The sequence below is a fragment of the Gossypium arboreum genome, chromosome 5 (genome assembly GCF_025698485.1).
Source record: "Gossypium arboreum isolate Shixiya-1 chromosome 5, ASM2569848v2, whole genome shotgun sequence".
NCBI classification, from domain to species: Eukaryota; Viridiplantae; Streptophyta; class Magnoliopsida; order Malvales; family Malvaceae; genus Gossypium; species Gossypium arboreum.
Window position 1 is genome coordinate 17,489,432 of NC_069074.1, and position 22,636 is coordinate 17,512,067.

At 32.8% G+C, this 22,636-nt stretch overlaps 1 protein-coding gene and 1 pseudogene across 1 annotated transcript; one reads left to right on the top strand and one right to left on the bottom strand.

Annotated features, from left to right (window-relative positions):
- Positions 1–15,219: 15,219 nt before the first annotated feature.
- LOC108484803 (protein JINGUBANG-like) lies at positions 15,220–17,190 on the top strand. Its single transcript, XM_053028287.1, has 2 exons — positions 15,220–15,392; positions 15,520–17,190. Exons 1-2 carry the CDS (start codon positions 15,309–15,311, stop codon positions 16,912–16,914), a joined length of 1,479 nt encoding a protein of 492 aa, XP_052884247.1. The 5' UTR covers positions 15,220–15,308; the 3' UTR covers positions 16,915–17,190.
- A 913-nt stretch (positions 17,191–18,103) lies between these two features.
- LOC108484802 (cytochrome P450 CYP82D47-like) lies at positions 18,104–20,139 on the bottom strand (annotated as a pseudogene).
- Between the last annotated feature and the right edge of the window lie 2,497 nt (positions 20,140–22,636).

Here is a 22,636-nt window from a genome sequence, read left to right on the forward strand (position 1 = left end):
AATCCTTTATAAGTTATAAAGATATAAACTATAAAAAATTAAAATTTCATCCGCCCCTAAAAATTTTTTCTGACTTTGCCCTGTACAGAAACAATCGGACCAAATTTGGAAACTCTAGGGTTTTTTTCCCCCTCCAAATCTTTAATGGAATTATTTTCAAGTATCTTCCTCGATGGACAAAAACTATATCCACGCCCAAGTCGACCAAAAGAAAAACAGAATAAGACAATATCTCATATTGAAATCTAGCATAAACTTGTGATATAAAGTTTTTTATATATATAATATGATTACATTTGCAAAAATTATAAATATTTTTAATCATATAAAGTTTGTAATATATATTATAATTAAATAAAATGATATTTTCAGATTTAAGTTTTTTTTAGTTTTATATTGGAACCATTTGTATCAAATGAAATAAGATGATGAGAAAATTTGAAAAACAAATTATCTGAGTTTCTTAAACTTTTAGAATTTAACAAATTTTGATTAAATGAAATATTCTCTTAAATCCCTTATCTAAACACACTTTAAATATAAATAAATAATAATAATCTATAATCGGTTTTAGTGTATTTTTGACTCAATGATATGAATTTAATTGAGAATTGATAAAAAAAATTAAAATTAATGATATGAAAGTCTTCTCACTTAAAAATAAATAAATTTATATTTATTCAAAAGCATGTATAAATTTTTTATACCGTTAAACTTTAGAATTTGATTATTTATAGCAAAATGAAAAAAGGAAATGTGTTGAAGGGTTTAATAAATTAGTAGTTAAAAGCAAAATTTCCATTTTCTTACAAAATAATGAATAAAAACAATTCAGTAGCGTGATAATTTTAATGAAGATGGAGTTTTAAGAAACTAAAAACAATCAAATGTAGAATGTAGAGTCACAATATTGGGTATGTTAGCCAGGTAATAAATCATTTATTTATGCCCAAACAGCGAGTGATTATAGCAGGAATTAGGGGAGTTCATAATTGATTATTATTTGCATTACTTTCTTTGTCTGATAACACGTTTTATCTCTTTAAAAAACCTAAGCCCTAAGCTATGGCTGCCGTTGCTTCTAACAGAATAAAAAGATGGCGGACGTCAGAAGCATCGGAAATGAGATACGGACAATTTCAGGGCTGCAATTTAAGCTGACTTCCGCTCTGCTCTGCTTTGCCTTGTCCCCTTTTTTATTTTATTAGAGTTGCCTTGGATCTTTCAAAGCAAATAATGACTATAATCATTGTGGTTGAAAAAAAACGTTGTTTCCTTTTTGCCATCTCTCCAAGTTGTCATAATGAATGAGATTATATATGTTTTTTTTTTTTTGAAAAATAAACAAAATAACAACTTAAAACCTTATAAGAGATTTTAAAAGCTTTGTCTTGCTGAATAGTTGTAGCAACCAAATCAGGAGATATTTCAAAAAGTTTGAGAGGTGATTTCCAAGAAAGACTAAGCTTTGCCAAATGATCAGCAATTAAATTACATTCACTAGTGACATATTTAATTTCCCACTAGCCTTCAGAATGCAAAAGCCGTTTAACTCTTCTGAGCACGGTAATGCTTGAATCCATTGTTACTTCCATGGACAATGCCTTTAACACTTCAAGATTATCAGTTTGAATCCGGAATTTTTTATAACCCTTGCTTAATAAAATAAGAACTCCATCAAGGATGCCTCAGAGTTTTGCCTCCAGAGGTGAACATCTACCCAGATAATGAGTGAACCCCAAAATCCAATTGCCTCTTCAATCTCTAACCACACCTCCTGCTAAGGCATTTCCTGAGACTCTAGCAACTGCTCCATTAGAAAATAGATGAACCCAATTATCAGCCAAATGGTGACAAATTCCAGAATTAGTTGTAGTAGATTTTCCTACGAGTAGAAACGGTTCAAAATGTTGAGCCCAACTGAGAGAGGTTTTAATGATCTTATATACTGTCCAATTAATGTTTTGGAAGATGAAAAGATTTCTATTCTTCCAAAGTCTCCAAGCAACTATCCCAAATAGACACGACCAAGAAACTTTCTTATCCTGCAACTTATCATGACAACCAAGATTAGTGGAAAATAAAATTTGAAAGGGTTCAAAAAAAAAAAACCTGGAAAGCTTTTCTGCGAGAACAACGAGCCTCCAAGCTTCTTTAGCCATCGAGCAGTCATAGAGAACATGCAGAATATCCTCAGTGTCATGCCCACAAAGAAGACACGCACTACTTTGTCCAAATCCTCTCCTAGTTCGTTTTGAATTAGTAAGGATCCTCTGTTTGGCTACAAGCCATAGAAAAAGACGAACTCTCTCTGGGCCTTGGTACTTCCAAACGGGCTTCCAATCATCATCATTAGGATTCTATGAACTCTCGCCCAGTAAGGACTTCGCACGGAAAAAGACCTTGAAGCAGATCGAGCCCAAATGATTTTATCCACTCCCCCATCAAGATGAGGAGGGGGAATACTTACTATACGCTTAATCATGATGTCAGGTAGCCATAAACGGAGCAGTTCCAAATTCTAAGTACCATCAAAGAGCAACCAATCTCTTAGAGTACACTCCAAATCAAGACTAGAATGAGCCGAGACATAAGGATAAAGGGGACCAACATCAGGAATCCAAGAATCTTTCTAGCCATGGATTGTTGTGCCATCACCAACAGACCATATGAGATTCTCACAAAAAAGGGACCTCACCTTAAAAAGGGAACGCCAAAGATAAGAACAATTACTTCTGTAAATGATGTTAGGAAGCTGATTCTTTCATCCATATTTCGAATGAAGAACACGAACCTAAAAAGCATCCTTCCGAGACACAAGATTAAACCCAATTTTTATAAGGAAAGAGTTATTCTGATCATGAAGATGCTGAAACCCAAGTCCTCCACGAGATCTAGGTTGACAAATGGACTCTCATCCAACTTAAGCACTTTTAGGGTGTCCAGTAAAACCTACCCAAATGAACTGTCTAGCAATCTTTTCAATCTCATCACACACCCCTTTCAGAACTAGCATGGACTGCATGAAATAGTTAGGAATAGCGAGAAGAACTGATTGGGCAAGTGTGACATGCCCCGCAAAAGACAATTTTCTAACTTCCCAATTCTGGAGTTTACTCATCACTTTTTCAACTATAAAATTCATAGTGCTTTTAGTAACCCGATCATGGAAGAGTGGCACCCCCAAATCCCTCCCTAGGTTAAGAACCTTTTGGAATTCAAAGAATGAGTCTATGATCCGATTTAATATGTGGGAGGTGATAAACTAAAGTATGCAGAAAGTTTGAGATCCAAGAATCATTTGCTAATGCCCAATCAATTTGTTCATATGTATTAATTCTTTGCCAAGTAAATGCTGGACCTCTGAATCCAAGATCCTGCAAATTACAAGATTCAACAAAATTACCAAATACCTTGCATCTCTTACCCGTGGATCAATCACTTTTTTTTTTTATCCTTAGGAGAGAGGATAGCATTAAAATCCTCCAAAATAAGCCAAGGTATAGGATCAAGAGGTAAGACTTCCATTAAGTCAGCCTAAAGAGGCTTCCTTTTAACTCTGTCAGGGCTACCATACACAACAAAGATAAAAAAACAGAGTTATAAACAGTGTTGCCCTGAATACAAAGAAATATAAATTGAGGGTGATTATGAATAATATTAATACAAAATTATCCTTCCATCCAACCTATATGGCACTTAAAAAACCAATAGACTCAATGCGATGAGAAAAATCAAAAACCAATTTATCAATGACAGCATTAGCTTTTTTACCATTAACTCTCGGTTCCAAAAGGCACACAATATCTGGTTTATGCTCAAAATAATACTCAAGGAAAGCCCGTAGAAACTACTACTCGTACAACCTTGACAATTCTAAGAAAAAATTGATAAATTTAAATCCATAAAAATAAACAAGAAAATAGTAATAAAAATAAAATAACACCAAAGAACTTTACTGTGCAAAACATAAAAAATCATTCTTGAATTCTTTTTACCAGGATCTGGGACAATAACTTTCGAGTCAATACTTCGTAATGTGGAGACTGTCTGAGCCAACATAGACATAGAATCACTCAAAGGAATTTTAGAATTATTTTTAGGTTTAAAATTAACCCCTTTTTCCCATGCGTAATTTTATTAATCTTTTTAGTAGCTCGAAAACCCCCATCTTTACTGCCCATCGATTTTCCCAAGTTTGTCTCTTATTACCACCAGAAGGTGACACATTAATCTTCCTTATAAGGTCCCCTCCAACTGTTCCTTCCTCATTGAAGGAGATAGCAGTGTGCCTATTTGAATTTAAACCACCAGAGGAATCAGCCACTTGAATATCGAACAGTTCTGGCACCGAAGAATTAGACTTGGTTTGCATATTTGAGCCATCTCCCTCGCTCTCCTCCTGTCCAACAAAGACTAGATTAAAACAAGAGATATTCATGGGTGATAAAATTTTTCTAATTGGATGGTGATTTAGAACTTTCAGCGCCAGTCGAATTATTAAAAGCAGAAATATTCAATAGATTAGAGTAACCCCCTACTTCTTTATTTTGAAGAATTGGCTCTGCGCTAGATGGACCCAGCACGCCATTGGGCTGGCTTAACACACTACAATCCATGTCCGTCTTGGACACTGTTGGGCCAGCCGCTCCATTATCAAAGTCTATAACAGTAGGTAGCCGGCCCACTGGTCCATTCTCAGTTGGCTTGTCCCGATTAGTATTTAACAGCTCGAAATCCACTCTAGCTCCCCCTATTTGCTCGTTTCTCTTAGGAGTAGGGTTTCCCCAATTTTTAAGCCTCAATTGCACAATAAATTTCCAGCCTTCAAGGTATCCTTTAATTCTGCCGTCTGACCCTCTTTTTCCTTATTAATTTCATCTTCCAAATCCAAAGCTTCCATGTTTACCCCGATTTTCCTCTATCCTGAAAATCTACTGTGCTGAGATTTCTGCTCCTAGAGTTACGCCTGATTTTCTTCTCAACAACCATCCATGGCCCGTAAATGGCACTTTCACCTTCGCTAACCTCCATTGCCAGAGTTGCACCTGATTGATCCTTCCCCGATGAAATCTCTAGTTGCAGCGACACGCATAGCTCTTTGGTGTGACCATATTTCCCACAGGTAAAGAAAATCGTGGGTAGACCTTCATATTCTACCTTTTAATGCAAACCGTTCACAATAACTTGAGCAATCAGGGGCTTATCCAAGTTAACATAGACGACCATCCTAGTAAATCTGCCTTTAGTTCTACTGTCTGTGTTAAAGTCCAACCGAACCACTTTGCCGATGGTCTCTCCTATTTGTTCAAGTATTTTCTTTTTGTACAGAAACCCTAGAAAGCCTGGTAATCTTATCCAAGCCAGCACCATGCTTGGATATGGCTGTGATGGGGTAAATTCTTTTGTCCAAGGTTGGACAGTCAAATATTGTCCATAAATCAACCAAGGCCCTTGCGACAGAACCTTAGCATAATCATCAATGGGCTGAAACTTAGCCAGAAAATATTCATTCTCTATGTCCATGAGATGGAAGGGCTTAGATGGATTCCATAGGCTACTGATACGCCTATGTAGTGCCCCATACCAAATATTTCGTCCAAGCAATTTTAAAACAACCGTGAACTCCATTTCTTTGAACAAATTTGTTGGATCCTCTCAGAAAAATCGATAGCAGGAATTCCGTTAACAATAGATCTGTGTATATCTCCTTCCAAAAATTCCATATCTTCATCAGCACTAACACCAGAAAAGTCCAACCCTTTCTTGTCCAATGCTCCAGGATTAACCCCCAGAAGTTTGTCCTTCCAAGAAATCGTAGGGCCAAATCTGGATTCAACCAACATATCAGTAGTTACCTCGTCATTACCATCTTTGAAACGAACCTTCTTTGTATTACGATCAACAACCGCCCGAGCACCACCACCATCTTCAGCTTCCGGCAGAGAAGAAATAGCGTCGATGTTCAGAGAGCTTTCCATAATTTAAAAAATTATTACTATACTATTTATGTATGTAATTTAAATAAGCATTTTAAGAATTAACTTAGAAAGTGTAATTAAATTTCTTTAACTAAATAATACTTAGATTAAAAAGGCTAATATTTAAATTAAGGAAAATGGTAAGTTTATTTGTTGCATTTGAATTGTCAAAACTATTTTATTAATTATTGGCACCCAACTAAGCAAATAATTATGGAAATGGTCTATATTTAATGAAAAATTCATACAATTGTGTCCTTAGTGAAAATTACATATTACTATACATTTGTTATAAAAATATAAATTATATTGGAAGTGTAAAATAAAATAAATTGATATATACTAAACTAAGGTTTATACACAAAATAGGAAAGTAAGCTTAATTAGCAAAGTCCATTAGTTGACAATTGGCAGCAAAATGAATGACAGATGGAAAATTAATATCATTAAAATTAGAAAGAGAGAATCTATTAATTCCCTTTGTTGATTTTACTGTGTGAAGTTAAAAATATTTCCATGCATCCTTAAATAAGACGAAATAATATCTCATAATATCCTTAAATTTATTTTGGCTGCTTATGTTTGTCCTTTGATTTCTCCTTTAAATAACTACAAATAGCATATAATATAATTTGAATATTTTTATCAATTGCATAATTACGGGAAATTGTTTGATATTTAAATTAATTATATTGAATACATTAAATAAAATATTTTTGCATTCACCATTCCAATTATAACATTTTCATTTTACCTATATATACCATTCCTATCTTATAAATAAATATCAACAGCAAAAAGAATATTAAGATATTACTAATGCATTCTCCTTTCTAACCTTTTTTTTTTTGCATTTTAATGTATAAATTATTTCATTTTATTATTTCATAAATGTTAAAAATATGATTGTCGAAACCATTTTTTTTGAAAGAGGGGGTCGACTTTATTTTAAAAACGAAAACGAAAAAACGAGAGTTGCCACCAATCCTTTTTGATGAGGTGTGATCGGGTCACCTCGTAAAATTGGTTGTTTTTAATAAATGATTTGATTTTTTTAAACCACGATTTTGGTCCACGAAATTTAGAAAGATGGGTTCGGGAATCGGTTAAGCACGAGGAAGGATTAGCACCCTCGTAACGCCCAAAATTGGTACCTAATTGATTAATTAGTGTCTTAGTGTCGAAAATTTGAAAACTTGAAAGACTTTAAAATATGATCCCTCTTTTTGTAAAAACACTCGAATGTTAAAGACATTCTCGTCTCGAAGTAATAAAATGTCACATCCAGTAAGTTAGGACACGACATCTTGAACTTTTGAGAATGAGCTTACCTTTTATTTAAAATTCGTGTATTTTAGCTTTTTTACAAGGATACTCGATTATTTAGGGTAAACGAGAAAAAATCGAAACCCAGTAAGTTAGGGCACGATCTCTCGAACTTTCAAATACCAAATATTGCCTTTATTTGCAAAAATCTTATCTCGAGGTAACAAGATGTCATATCCAGTAAGTTAGGGTACAACACCTCGAATCTCGGAGAGTAAACATTTTATTCAAAACTCGTATTGCGATTTAAAAGAATGTTCCGTTATTTAGGTTAAATGAGAAAAACCAAAACCCAGTAAGTTAGGACACGATTTTCTCGAATTTCCAAATACGGATCATTGCCTTTATAAAAGAATCGATTTTGGGTCGGGTGAAGGTTAATATAACATAAGTTGTAATAAAATGAGATAATAAAGAATGCATAAACAAATTCAAATTTCGATATTAACAGACATAACAGAATATACATAGACACGAATGTGAATGATAATGATAAGAGCAAAAATAAAATAAATAAAGAAAACGAATAAGTTAAAATAAAAAGGAAATAATAAATAAGCTAAAAATATTTGAAATTAAAAAAGAACTAGTAGTAAATAAATAAATATTATGTAAGACTATTTAAAAAAATGATAGTAATAGTAATGATAATAATATTTGTAACACCCCCTTAACCCCGTCCCGTTGCCAGAACAGGATTACGGAGCATTACTAGTCCTTTCAATACTTTTATGCATTAAACAAGGATAATTATGATACGTAAATTAAAATTATGTCATTTTGTATCTTAAATGGGCCTATATTGATTACTATAAACATTTGAATTCAACCGGGGTTCGATAGGAAGCTTATAAAAATTTTCATGAAAACTTAAAAATTCCCTTTTATGAACAGTGTCACACGCCCGTGAGACCTAGGGGACACGCCCGTGTTCCTTTCTTACACGTCCGTGTGGGAACACCATGTTGTTTTTCTTTAGAATCTGTTAATTTCGCACGGCCAAAGCACACGCCTGTGTGTTGAGCCCGTGTAGCATTTCCAATATACTAGTTAGAGAACATTTTGGGTGCAAGGGACACACGGTCTAACGACACGCTTGTGTGTGAGCTGGGTGTCTCACACAATCTGATCACACGCCCGTGTGACCTGGCCGTGTGGACCTATGATAAGCTTCGTTTTGCAAGTTACTAACCCTGAAAATTTCAATCCACAACCAATACAAATACCACTCCAAACGCATTTTATATATTATCCAATACTTAACTTTAAACACTTATCACGTATCATTATCAATTATCAATTTACTTATTTCACTATTACAATCACGATTCAATATGACACACTTAAGACATCCTAGGTACATGCCATTACCGATAATTAACATGCTTTACCTTTTTGAGTTCGGGATCGGTTTAAGATACTGATTTGACGATCTGTCTTTAACCTAACCTGCACACGGAAACAAACCGTACGCTGAGAATAAACTCAGTGGTATTTCTATAAATGTAATTCATCGAATAAAGGTAAGAAATTTAACATTTATTTAAGTCATATAATAATCATAGTAACTTGTAAATCACTAAATAATAATACTTGTCATTCATATATATACATTCGAGCTTTAAAAAGAAATTTAACATTTACTTAAGTCATATAATAATCATAGTAACTTGTAAATCACTAAATAATAATACTTGTCATTCATATATATACATTCGAGCTTTAAACTTTAACTTCATAGTCTCTATACTTCAGTCATTTAATTTAAATCTCCTAACATATATACTTTACCATTTGGATCGGTCTACCTTCATTGTCCATTTGTACCTTTCATTTCATCATTCAACAATTAGTATAACATTTACTTTCATTAGCAGTCAACATTCATGTATTCACTTTAAACATTACTTTAGAATCTTAATACTTCAACCATTTACTCTTCATTGTTTAGCTTTAAAACTTTATTAATCGATCTTCAATATACTTTTATTACTATACAGTAATCTTCATCTGTCATGAAATCAAGCAATCTTTTTAGACATAACAGTCAATAAATAATAAATTAGTAACATTCATTCTTTGATATCCTTGATTATTCACCTTTCATTCAATATTCTGTACTATCTTATTTCAATAACAGTCAATATTTGATAACAACCAATTGATCCTTATTGTTCAGTACCAGTCAGTCAACAGTAATAATCGGTTAATCAGTAATATTCATTTATTTATTATCAGTCGTTTGTTCTCAGATCACCAATTATTCAAGAGCGCATGCTTTTAATACTTTTCATTATCCCTATTAACATGACTCGGACCTGGACGGATACACGAATCCAAATCCAACCCACATACCAGGGATATAATACAGTGTTTCATCGGCCGAAGCCGGAATACACCGTAACGGTAACACTAATAAAGAATAGAGTGGTACACAAAGTACCTCATCGAACAAATCCAAACAAGAATAAAGAATAAATCACGATTAGGTACAGTAGTACCTCTTCGTAACTAATCCTAATAGTCACAGTCTGGTGACACATAAAGTGTCTCATCGACACAGAGTCGGAATATCCCTAACTCCATTGATCCTATAGCATGCCAACTATATCCGACTAGCCCGACGTTGTTAATAGGGTTTTCAGTCTTCTTTTAAATAATAGTCTTTTTTTTTTCGATGTTTAAAATTAGTAAATATTTCAATTCATTTCTCAATAATCACACACTAATCACACATTCAATCCAATATCAATAATCACATATAATTCATGAATTTTTATTCTATTCAATACCATAATAATAATTATTATTACCATTCATACTAAATAATAGATTCAACAAATAATTATTAAATCCGGTTCATAGAAATACAAACCGTAATTCTCGAGTCCACTCGATATCCTCGTCCATTTTCTTTTTCCCTTTCCTCGATGACACTTTCGGCGCTATATTAGCTACGGAAAAATTAACACAACATTTAAGATCATTAATATCACATTCTTAAGATTTCCATGTAACTTTTCCAAAAATTCCAATTTAGTCCTTCTACCATAACCATTCTTTTTCTTCAAAATTAACTTAAGTTTTCATCTTCATACTTGGTTAAAATAAATTCCAGCATTTCATGTTCAACATAAAACTTAAATTCTGAATTTCTTTCAACTTAGTCCTTACTATATCAAAACTTAACTCTCTCTTTACGATTTAATCCTTATATCATTTCTAACTTGAATTTCTATCAATTTAGCCTTTAATTCATCTTTTTATTCAACATGAACAATATTTAGAAATCTAATAACTTTCAAAATATCAACTTAATTTCATCAAAACTTTGTTCTAAAGCTTTTAAAACATCAAAATTAAGTAAAAGGGCTAAATTGACTTACCTATTAAAGTTTAAAACTTTAAAACCTTGATTTCTCCTTTTTCTTTTCTTTTCTCTTTTCTTCCTTCTTTCCCTGCTAACCGTGGCCTTCTTTCTTTCCTTTTTCTTTATTTCATTTCTTTATTTCTTTTGTTTCTTTATTTAGCTATTATAATATTGTATTATTACTAAATAATACTTATTTATTATTTATACATGTGTATATTATTAGTGCATATGTATCCATATATCACCATACACTTGTATTTTATTTATTATATTTTATATTATTATATTAATATAATATACTTTAATTATTATTATTATTTTACTTATATATTAAGTAAATACACATGTATAATACATGTGTACCATTTATATTTGTATACATTTAACTTATTTTATCCATACATTTGTCACCCATTTTTGGCTTATTTCCTATCTAATCCCTTCACTTTTCTTTATTCTATAATTAAACTTTTATTCTTTATTCAATTTAATCCTTCTACTTAATTATTCCTAATTACGCTAAATTCATTTTATTAGACTTTAATTAATCACTTACTCAACTTTGTAAATATTTTTAATAAATATTTAGAATCCATTTTTCATAAACGGAGACCAAATTACACTTTTCCAAAGATCGGTAAAAATTCGGTCATTACAATATTAATGGTAATCATGCAAGGAATAAATATTTTTAAATTTGAAATGATGTAAAAGATATATAAATAAATAAATAATATATAATGCAAGTGAGGAATAAAGATAAAATGAGTGTATTTAAAGAGTAATAGGTAAAAATAATAAAATAATAATATAATAGTAATAATAACAATATAATAATAGTAATAAAAATAATAGTAATAATAATAATAATAATAATAATAATATATTTATAATTATAATAATAGTTAATGATAATAAAATAATAGTAAAGAAAAGAAAAGTAAAATTAATAATAACGAATATAAGTAGTAATAATAATAATAATAATAATAATAATAATAATAATAATAATAATAATAATAATAATAATAATAATGAAAATAAAAGTAATAATAATAGTGATAATAATAATATATTAAATTATTTAATTTAATATAAAATATTGAAATTAACAAAAAGAAAGACTAAATTGAACCTAAAATGAAAGTTTGGGGCCAATTTGAAAATAAATAAAGAAGAAGAAGACCAAATCGAACGTGCAAACAACAAGGAGGGACCAAATCGGGCAATAAACCCTCCCTCTAAAAACGCATAACATCAAGTAGGACCCAATTGAAATCTAAGCACAAGTTCGGGGTAAAATTAAAACCAAAAAAACTTAATTGCAAAGTAATGAAAAAGCGCAAAGGCTAAAAGTGCAATTAGCCCTTCCGTTAAAAAAGACTCGAATCCTGAGGCGGGTCAGGTCGGATCGGGTCGGACCAAGGGCAAAACGACGTCGTTTTGGGGCTTATGGACGCCGGCCAAAACGACGTCGTTTTATATGGCCTATATAAGTTAAAACTAATAATAATAAAAAATCATTTGGTATCAGTTCTTAAAAAAAAATCTTTCTTTCATTTTCTTTGCAGGTCTCCTAATCCGTGAGGTTCCGCCACCGCCACCGTCCTCCGCAGCGTTTCTCTCTGCCATCACTGTACTGGCGGTTGGAGGTCAAAATTTCCCCTTTTTCCGGCGCTTTGAAAAGTATTCGTTTCTTTTGTCTTTATGCTTCTTATTTTATGCGTGTATAAATATGACGGGGAATAGATTCGAAAATAAGACAGAAATAAAAAAAAAATCACCTTAGGCTTTCGATTTCGATTTTTGGTATTTTGGTTCCCTGATTTGGTGCTATTCTCGTGCTTTTGGTATCACTGGAATCACTATTTTTTGTTTGTGTTTTAAAACCGAATGCTTGTATTTATGAAAATTCCCCCAATGTTACAATGGATTTTGGCTTGGCTTTTTATAGCCATTTTACATGCTTTTTTTTTATTGTTTGCTGTCTCTTTCTCTTTAAATCCTTACAGGTGCAAGTGGAGGTGGATGTGACAAGGCGGTAGCAGCAGAGGCGGTGGCCAGGCTCTGACAGTGGCTAGGGTAGGCTGCGGCGCCACTTGGGTTAGAAGGTTTATTTTTTGTTAAGGTTTTGGGCTAGTTTAGTGGGCTTGGGGTTTTTAGTGGGTCTGGGTAGCTTTAGGTTTTGGTGGTTTGGACTTTGTTTTGGCCAAGGCCAAAATTGGACTGAACAATGATTTATTTCTATATAAAGCTTATTATTATTATTATTATTTTTGTATTTTTGTCGAGGTGTTTTATTACAGGGGTTTTAACTTTTGTAATGTAAAGACACGAGGTTTTCAAAGAGATTTGTAATGTCCGATTTCCAAGCAATTTTAATTTTTTTTTTTTGGTAATGAAAGTGGGCAAAATCCTAAGATGAATAATATTGTTCAAATATAATCAACAGAACCTGCAGGAAGATCATCTTGCAAAAGTGAAGTAATACTGGAAGGGGGTGTCTGAAACATCTGCATATCATACCCATCTATCAACAGTACAGCCTTCGCCACCTTGTCAGCCTTACGCAGGACGTGTTCTATAGAGACTTGCCATTGCCATGGTTGCCGACACAGCTCTCGGATAACTCGTACAGATGGAAAAGGACTGATAAACTCAGCTACAATATCGTTGAGTTTTTAGACACCAAAGATGTTATCACATTCAAAACGACATTTCTATATCCAAACTACCACGTTAAACTAAGCGCCCACAAATACTTGATACATATTACATAGGGATCGATTAAGATATTGTACATATTCCACTTTTTTTTATTTTTTTATTTTACGGATTTGGTCCTTCACATACCTTGTTGACAAGTCTAATTGTTAATGCTACCAAGAAACAAAGTATATATTTTATAAAATTTTTCCCTTGATTTTTTAATATAAATAAGACATTTTTTATTTTATTATATGTTTTGATTATATCTGCTTTTTTGACACAATATCTAGAACTACCAATACCTTCTCTCCAACCTATAAATATAAAGATAATATTCTTCAGCACACTTGAACCCACGTCCTTCTGCATTGACATCAATACTTATATCAATCGAGTGAAGACTCAATCAACAAATATATATTATTAAAAAACCACTCTCTTGATTTTAAAAAAGATCACTCTCAAAATAATAAAAAGGTGTATCTTATTGATTATTCACTAATCATAGATGAATTAATCTACTATAAACAAAAATAGACGAATTAATGCATAGCCATGAACCCATACAAAATAGTGGAATATGCCACCAAATCGAGCAGCTGTTAATACCTAAAGATGCATACTTAAGTAAATTATGAGCCGGTTGGTTACTGGACCTCAAGACATGCTTAACCGAGATATAATTAAAGTTAGTTTTGTTAATATCACTATTTACACTCCAAGCTTCACATATTTAAAATATTAACTTATTTTTAATTTAATATTTAACAATTTTTTTTTTATTCTCTACATCTGCTTAACGATCTATGATTGAAGTTTGAGCTTAACTCTCTTAATAATGTCGTCTCCAAAGTTTAAACTTATATTCTCTCTTTAAAATGTCATATGTCTTACTACTACACTTAATACTTGTTGATATATGTTTTTTAATGTTTATATTATAGTAATATGTATTATTTTACATATATTTTTTATGTGATATACATCACATAATACATAAAAATAGTATAAAATAAAATAAATATTATAAGGTTAAAAACGGATTTGACTTTAAAAATATGGGTATAATTATTTTGTTAAAATACAATATTTTTATCAAAATTCTTTTAAATTTCAGATCAATAAATTTAAGTTTAGATGAATAATCTAAATGGATTTAGATACGTTACAATGACTAACTCGATACAAGGATGACATTTTAGTTTCGGTAATTAAATTGCAATCTCCCCCTATCTAAAATACATAACTAATCACTTTAAATTAGGGTAAGGTTTCGGATTTTAAAGGCCTGGGTGTGAGTCCCATTATTTGCATTTGCAACGTGCGGATATTTTTTCCCATCATGTGCATAGACCTTATGTAGATATTTTCCGATTTTTTATTTGTTGTGTATTATATTGATTAATTCTATATACTATTACAATTGATCGGATATGTATTTACACTCATACTTCTAATTGTATTTTCTTATATTAGTAAAACTTTCTAACAAAAAAAAGTATTATTTTGAAAAAGACTTTACCAAAAAGAATAATAAAATGAAGATGTCTAAAAGAATTGTAGTTTGCAACAAAATAGGTCCTACTCGTTTCCTTGCTTGGCAACTGGTCTGGTGAGACTAAAAACTAAATAATGATTTTTAATCACACTTATAAAATTAAAAAACTTCAATAATTATCCAATTCGTAGTTTCTCCCTTTTAGTTTTCGTATGTCATTTCAGGCAAAAGCTGTTTTATAGCTAACAAGTTAAATCCTAATTTTATAAACAATTTTTTATCATTAATCTTTGAAGTTAAAAATAAATAAAAAAATTTATCCAAAACAGCAATAAATAGCAAGTTAAATCCTAAAACAACGAAGCAAGAGGCTATTAGGAAACCGACCCCTGATTCCTTGGAGCATGGTTCCTGTTTCTATATGCTCGGTCCAACAGTTATCAAAAATCTGACAGCTCTAAATCCGCTCTACAGTTCCTCTCCCACATTTGTAATTGCAATATATGTATGCCCGCGATGCAAATGCAATCATTTCCATTGCCTCTCTTCGTATTTGAATTAATTAATTAATAATCCTCTCAAATCTCTTCTACGCATTTTTTCTTTATCTTTTTTTTTTTTTGTATTTCTAGAATTTGGGCACAATGTTCGCAGAGGCTGATAGCTTTCCGAGATCCAAGTTTGGAAACATTATGCATTCCGATCCTAACATGTCCATACCTGGTTCTGGGAGTGAAGATGATTTGTACGTGCGGTATAGCCGCGCATCCACTTCCGGTCCTGCCTACGAAGCCCATAGGACGAGTCTGGAAGGCTCGCCCATAACCATGTCACCGTGGAACCAAACCACTTCTTTCATGAAACCTTCAACTGCCATTTCCGATAATGATGTTCCAGCTAACAGCCTCATCGGCTCGCTTACACGTGAAGAGGGTCATATTTATTCCTTGGCAGCCACAAAGGATCTCCTTTACACCGGCTCCGATAGTAAGAACATTCGGGTGTGGAAGAATCTAAAAGAATTTACGGGCTTTAAATCTAACAGTGGATTGGTTAAGGCCATTGTGATATCTGGCGAAAAGATTTTTACCGGCCATCAAGATGGGAAGATTCGCGTTTGGAAAATCTCTCCTAAGGACCCTAGCATTTATAAACGAGCTGGAACTTTGCCCACTCTCAAAGACGTCCTTAAAAGCTCCATTAAACCCAGCAATTATGTGGAAGTGAAGCATAAGCGGGCTCTATGGATCAAACACGCAGATGCGGTGACGTGTTTGAGCCTGAACGTGGAACAAGGTCTTCTTTACTCTGCTTCATGGGATAGGACATTCAAAGTCTGGAGAATTTCAGATTCCAAATGCCTTGAATCGATTCGTGCACACGATGACGCTGTTAACTCTGTGGTTTCGATCATGAGTGGAATGGTTTTCACTGGCTCCGCTGATGGTACCGTTAAAGTGTGGAAAAGGGAACAACAGCGGAAAGGAGCGAAGCATGTGTTGTCCCAAACTCTTTTACAACAAGATTCTGCAGTTACGGCATTAGCAATCAACACCCAGGGTTCAGTTCTGTACTGTGGCTCCAGTGACGGCTTGGTCAATCTCTGGGAAGTTGAAAAGCAATTATCCCACGGCGGGGTCCTAAAAGGGCACAAGCAGGCCGTTCTTTGCCTTGAGGCTACTGAGAATTTGATGTTTAGCGGATCGGCTGATAAGAATATATGCGTTTGGAGGAAGGACGGCAACATCCACACATGCCTCTCGGTGCTGACGGGGCACATGGGGCCTGTCAAGTGCTTGGCTGTGGAAAAGAACCAAGAATCCAGGAGCGAGCAGCGGTGGATCGTGTACAGTGGAAGCCTTGATAATTCGGTCAAGGTATGGAGCGTTGCGGAGTTTGCCCAGATAGGAGCGACCAACAAGAACCAGCAACATGCCTGTTTCGAATTCGATTCAGTGTCTGCCCCATTCGCATCTGATGAGACCGCCTGTTCCACCAGCTCAAGCAGCCAGAGTAGGTGGCACTGACCCACAATGTTTTGATGCCACGTGTAATTCTCAAAAAAAAACTTATTAAGATTCACCACGTGGAACGTTAAGGAGATACAGGATTCTGTGTATGATGCCACGTGTAGTAGAGAGATGGAAGAGATCGTTCATTTTGTGTTTTTTGAATGGGTAATAGTTTATGATCATGGATCATTAACATAAAAAATTGAAATTTTTGTTTTGGGTTTTTATTAAAACTCATTTATTATTATTAAGTATTTTCAAACATTTTTAATGCAAACACAAAATTTAACTCATTTATCAACTTATATATTTACAATGCATCAGATAAAAACCAACAATTTTTTTCCGTCTTTATATATTTACAATGCCTTTATCTACTCTAGTTGTATAATTGAAATATTACTAAAATATTTATTTTTATTTTTATAAAATAAAATCATAATTCGAGGTCCACGTCCAGACATTTGACTTTCTTGAAAACCAACATGGCCTTCATTTCCTGTCAATTCAGGATACCCAACGTCAAAGTGAAACCCTCCTGCATTTTGAATGGAATTTTATGTAACTTCCAAAGAGAAGAAAAAGTTGGGAAGAAGATTTGTTTATAATCTTTTATAAAATTTGTTTATTTTATGATAATTTTAAAAATTTTAAAATAATTAATTGATTATTTTTAATTTGTTATTAAAGATTTTTACCCTTTAATCTTATTAGTTTTCTATTTTACTTTCAATAAAATATGAGTCAAATTGAATAAATCTTTATATATAAAACACTAAAATAAACATTTAAAATGTTCACTTTTCTATTTGCCTATTTTTTCAATAAAAAACTAAAAATATAATCCAAGTTATAATATAGAATGTTTTGTGATAATTCTTTTTTACACTTGTACTAAATTAGTTTGCAGAGGAAGTTGCTGACTGTAATGTGATGAAAGATGGGTATGTTATTTTGGTTGAAAGTTCCGTATTTCTTCATCTTCAAAGTGCCTTACAGTTTAAAATATTAGGTAGCAATTTTATCCCCAGGAAAAAATTATGGAATTGAAGTAAAAAATTTAATTTCTTGATTCACTCATTTAATGTACCTCAATCTTTTGATTCATATCAAAGAAATTAATAAATCTTCTACTCTAACTTCCGTTTTTGTTTTTTTACTTTAAATTATCTGAAGTAAAGAAAAAAAGAAAAACGTGTTAAGAGATTATAAGTGGGGGAGACAAGATTTTTATTCCACAAAAATCCTACACTAAAAATATCACAAAAATTATTTTCAAACATCCATGATTTGATGAACCAAAGCAGGTGGAACCACCACCAAAGCCACATACATGGCTCTAACATGGAAATATTTTTATAATACTCTTCCTATTAATAATCAAAGCTCTTTTTCTTTTTAAATATTAATAATCAAACATGATTAGCTCCTAGTGTCGTAAACAGAAGCTGGAAGGCGTGGAGTGATGTGGACTTCAAGTGGAGTAGCTTTGAAAATTGTCAAAGCTGGTCCTTGGCGCATATCAACCGCTTCATCTAACGGGGTTGCAAAGTCGAACTGGTGCAGCAAATTAGCAACCGTGAGGTGCAACACTTGGAGTGCAAATGAAACCCCGGGGCACATTCTTCTTCCACTGCTAAACGGTATCAACGAGAAATTTTGCCCTTTCACGTCAACATGTTTGTGGGTTGTCATGAACCTTTCGGGTCTAAACTCCTCTGGGTCTGACCATATTCCTGGGTCCCGATGAAGCTTATAAAGATTGGTGATCAGCCATGTGCCTGCCGCCACTTGGTAACCACTAACCCTACAATCCTCAGTGGCTGCATGAATCAACGAGAGTGGTGCAGCAGGGTACAAACGCATTGTTTCCTTGATGACTGCTTGAAGGTATACTAAATTTTTCATGTCGGATTCCTCCACTAGCCTATTGTTGCCGATATGGATGTCGAGTTCATTTACTACCTTGTTTAATGCATGACGGTTGTTGAGTAACAAAGATAAGACCCATGTCAATGTAACCGCTGTGGTATCTTCAGCCGCCAAAACCAGAGCCTGCAAAATCAGGCAAGGCTCTTTAACGTTTGCCATAAACAATCAAAATCTAACATCAGTTATACTATAAATGAAGTAAAATCTACCAGACAGGTGGCTTTGTTGATGGTATCTGCATGGTGATCCCCTTCATCTTTGAGGTTAGAAAGTATCACATCCATGAAATCTTCCCCGCCCTTGCACTGACCTGACGATTTCCTTCGCTTGTGCTCTTCTAGCCATCCCTCGGCGTATCGGTCTAGGTCTTCGCCTACCTTCTCCATGGCCCTCTTATCGCCTCCTATGTCTAACCATCTCAGAAACGGCAAAGCATCAGACACGCACAAACTTCCCACTCAACACAGTAAAGTTCTTCAAGGCCGTCTTCAGCACCTGACTCTCTTCATCGTTGCCGAAACTCGGAATTCGCTTCCCTATAGTCATCCTTAGAATCACGTTAAGAGTTAAATCCCAAAACCATCTCTTCATTTCTACCAACACCTTATCAGATCCAATAGTTTTGCTTTTGTTCCGATGCTGATACAACTCTTGCACGGACAACTTTATCTCGGATTCTCGAACGTGCTTGAGCTTATCAAGGCGGCAGTTGGAGAGGAGCTCAAGACTAACGAACTTGCGCATTCGACGCCAATGAGGTCCATGTGGGGCGAAACCAAGCATGGTGTTGTTGTAGCAAATGAGAACCGAGGCAGTAAGATTCGGACGAGTGGCAAAGGCTTTATCGTTGGTGGTAAGACACTCTTTAATTGTTTCAGTATTGCTCACCACCAAAGCTCTCCGCACACCGAGCTTAATAGTGAAGATTGGTCCATTTTTGTCCGCCATGTTGGCCAGGGTAATGTGGATTGGTTGGGAACCTCCTAGAAGGTGGAGATGACCGATAACCGGCCATGCGCCGCTAGCTTCTGGTGGTTTAGGCTTTCGTTTTGTGTTTCTGGAGACGACTTTGGAAATCCATCCAAGAGAGAGAAGAAAGAGTGGAAAGCTAAATACTATAACAGTTGAAGTTGCTGATAATAAATGAAAAATATCCATTGTTAAGCTATAAACACTCAGATATACAATTGGATTTTACCCATGATATATTGAACTCCATCTTAAGAAGATGGGGGAAAGAGTCAAACAAAGAAAACTTACACGCCTTTCTGAAAATGAAAGGAGAACGAACAATTGTGCGAACCAGAAAAGTGTGCTGTGGCTAGTTTATGATTGTTTTTGAAAATTTTAAAAATGTTTTTGAAAATTTTGCTTTAAAATCTAACTTTTGATATCACTGTAAAAGAAGTTTTTAAAATAAATAAAATATTTAAATTTAAATATTTTTAAATTAGTTAATATTATAATATTTTAATAAGAATATAAAAATATTTTATTATAATTTCTTGTTAATATTTTAATATATAAAATATAAATTTTAAATATTTTTAAACAATTAATATTAATTATTTTAGATTTTAATTAGAATATATAAACCTTTAAGCAACATTAAAATACCATTCGGACACCATTAATTCCAACCAGAGGCGGATACAAGGGAGGCTGGCAGTGGCCCTGGCCCCCCTTAAAAAGGAAAATTTATATTTAGGCCATTAAATTTTTTTTAAATTTTAAATTAATAAATATAAAATTATATTTTGGCCTCCCTAAAATTATAAAAATTTGATTTAATCCTTTAAAAATTATAAAGATATAGACTATAAAAAATTAAATTTTCATTCGCACCCTTAAAAATTTGTTCTAGCTTCACCCCTGATTCCAACCTTAAGAAAGTTTCCAACATCATAAATTCACAACATTTTAATCCTTCGTTAACAACAGTGTATAGACACCATAAATACCATCTAAAGCAACCAAATTAATTTATTTTCAGACATCAAAATTTCGTGAACGAGATGCACATGTAATAGAGCTTTTAGCCATCTTTTTCTATTTTCTGTAGATACAATCCAGCAACAGAATCAATGTCAACAACCAAATAAAAAATTTAAGAGAAAAAAAAAAGAAAAAGAAGGCAAGCAAAAAGAGCTTAACTTGAAATTCAGGAAAACAAAGAGAAAGTTAAAGAGGGAGTTGAATTGATAAGACCGGATTAGACGAGTAGAGAGAGAGAGAGAGAGAGAGAGAGAGCAACTAAAATGAATAAGAAGAAAATAAAAAAGGAAAAAGAAAGCACACCTTGAAAAAGAAGGGCAACTCCAAGCAGGTAATTCAAAGAAAATGAAAAAGCAAATAAAATGAAAGAAGGAATAACCAAATAAAAAAAAGGGAAAGTATCGTTGGACGAGGGATGCAAAAGTAATTAAATATTTAAAAGTGTTTTTGGGAGAAAAAAAATATTTAAAAATGTTTTTGGAAGAAAAAAAAACTAAAAATTTTAGCTTAACCATTTGACTAATAATGGTTTTGAAAAGTTAAAAATTTCACAAATAAATTACTTATTTAACCTTAACTTTTCTCTCAAAAATGTTTTTTTATGCCAAAATTGCTTCTGCATGGTAGTACTTGACAAGCCCTTACCATCTGAGGTAAACATTTGATTCTTTTATTATTTCAAAGATTTTTACTTTTTATTGTACGCTTTTTGTTTTGATTGGTTGAATTTGTTAAAAGCCCTTGTGAATCTTTTTTACTGTCGTTCATAGTAGTTTGTCTTTTCTTAAAAAAGTAAATTATCAAAATAGTTATTTTTATTTGTTTCAGATTACATTTTAGTCACTTGGTTTGAAATATTACACTTTAATCAATTACTTTATCGTATTGTATATTTTAGTCACTGAGCATTAATTGTCATTAACAATGTAATGGGAAGCTGATATAACACATTAAATCATCATTTCAAACAAAAAATTTAGTTATATTATACAGTTGGTCCATATATTTTTACGTTTTGAGAATTTAATTTTTTCTTTTATATTCTTTGAATTTTTTTTCTTTATTTTCCATGCGATTTTCTTTCTCCCTTTATTTCCCCCCTTCTCTATTTTTTAATATAGTTTTTTAATATTTTCTATTTGTTAAAACTAGTTCCTATACTTTTTTTTAACAATTAATTTTCTTTTTATTTCTTTATTTTCCTTTTCTTCTTCCCCTTTATTTTTCTCTCTTATCATATTCTTCACTGCAGAAACATAATATTTGCCCACCAAATAAACCAAGTCATTGTTTCTTTCGCATGATTCCTAAATTGAATTTCACTCAAAACCGAATATCAATCATTTTTAATCAGATCTCGATTTGAATATAACCTAATTTTAAAACTAAAATTGGATCTAAGTAATCATAAAAAAAAAACCATATTCTTAATCAAATCTAAACATAAATTGAATTCTTTATATTCAAAACAATATTTTTCCATTTCCAAACTTTTACAAAATCGTGTAGATTATTCATTTTCTTTTCTTTTCTTTTTCTGACGAATAAAATTAAGCGAATGATAAAATTGATCTACACCTTCTTGGATATTCCCAAGCAAGCTTGATTGGAAAGTTGAGCATGGATGAATCGAAGAGAGAAAAGGAGCATGGAACCAAACTGGTTTGGATAAAGTTGAGGGTAAGTTTCGTATGGTGGTCGTTTTAGTCATTGAGACTGTAGAGCTCGTTTGAAGAATCCGTAAAACAACATAATTTTGAGAGGGAGAGAATATTGTAGGTAAGATAAATAAGGTGGTCGTGGAGATTGG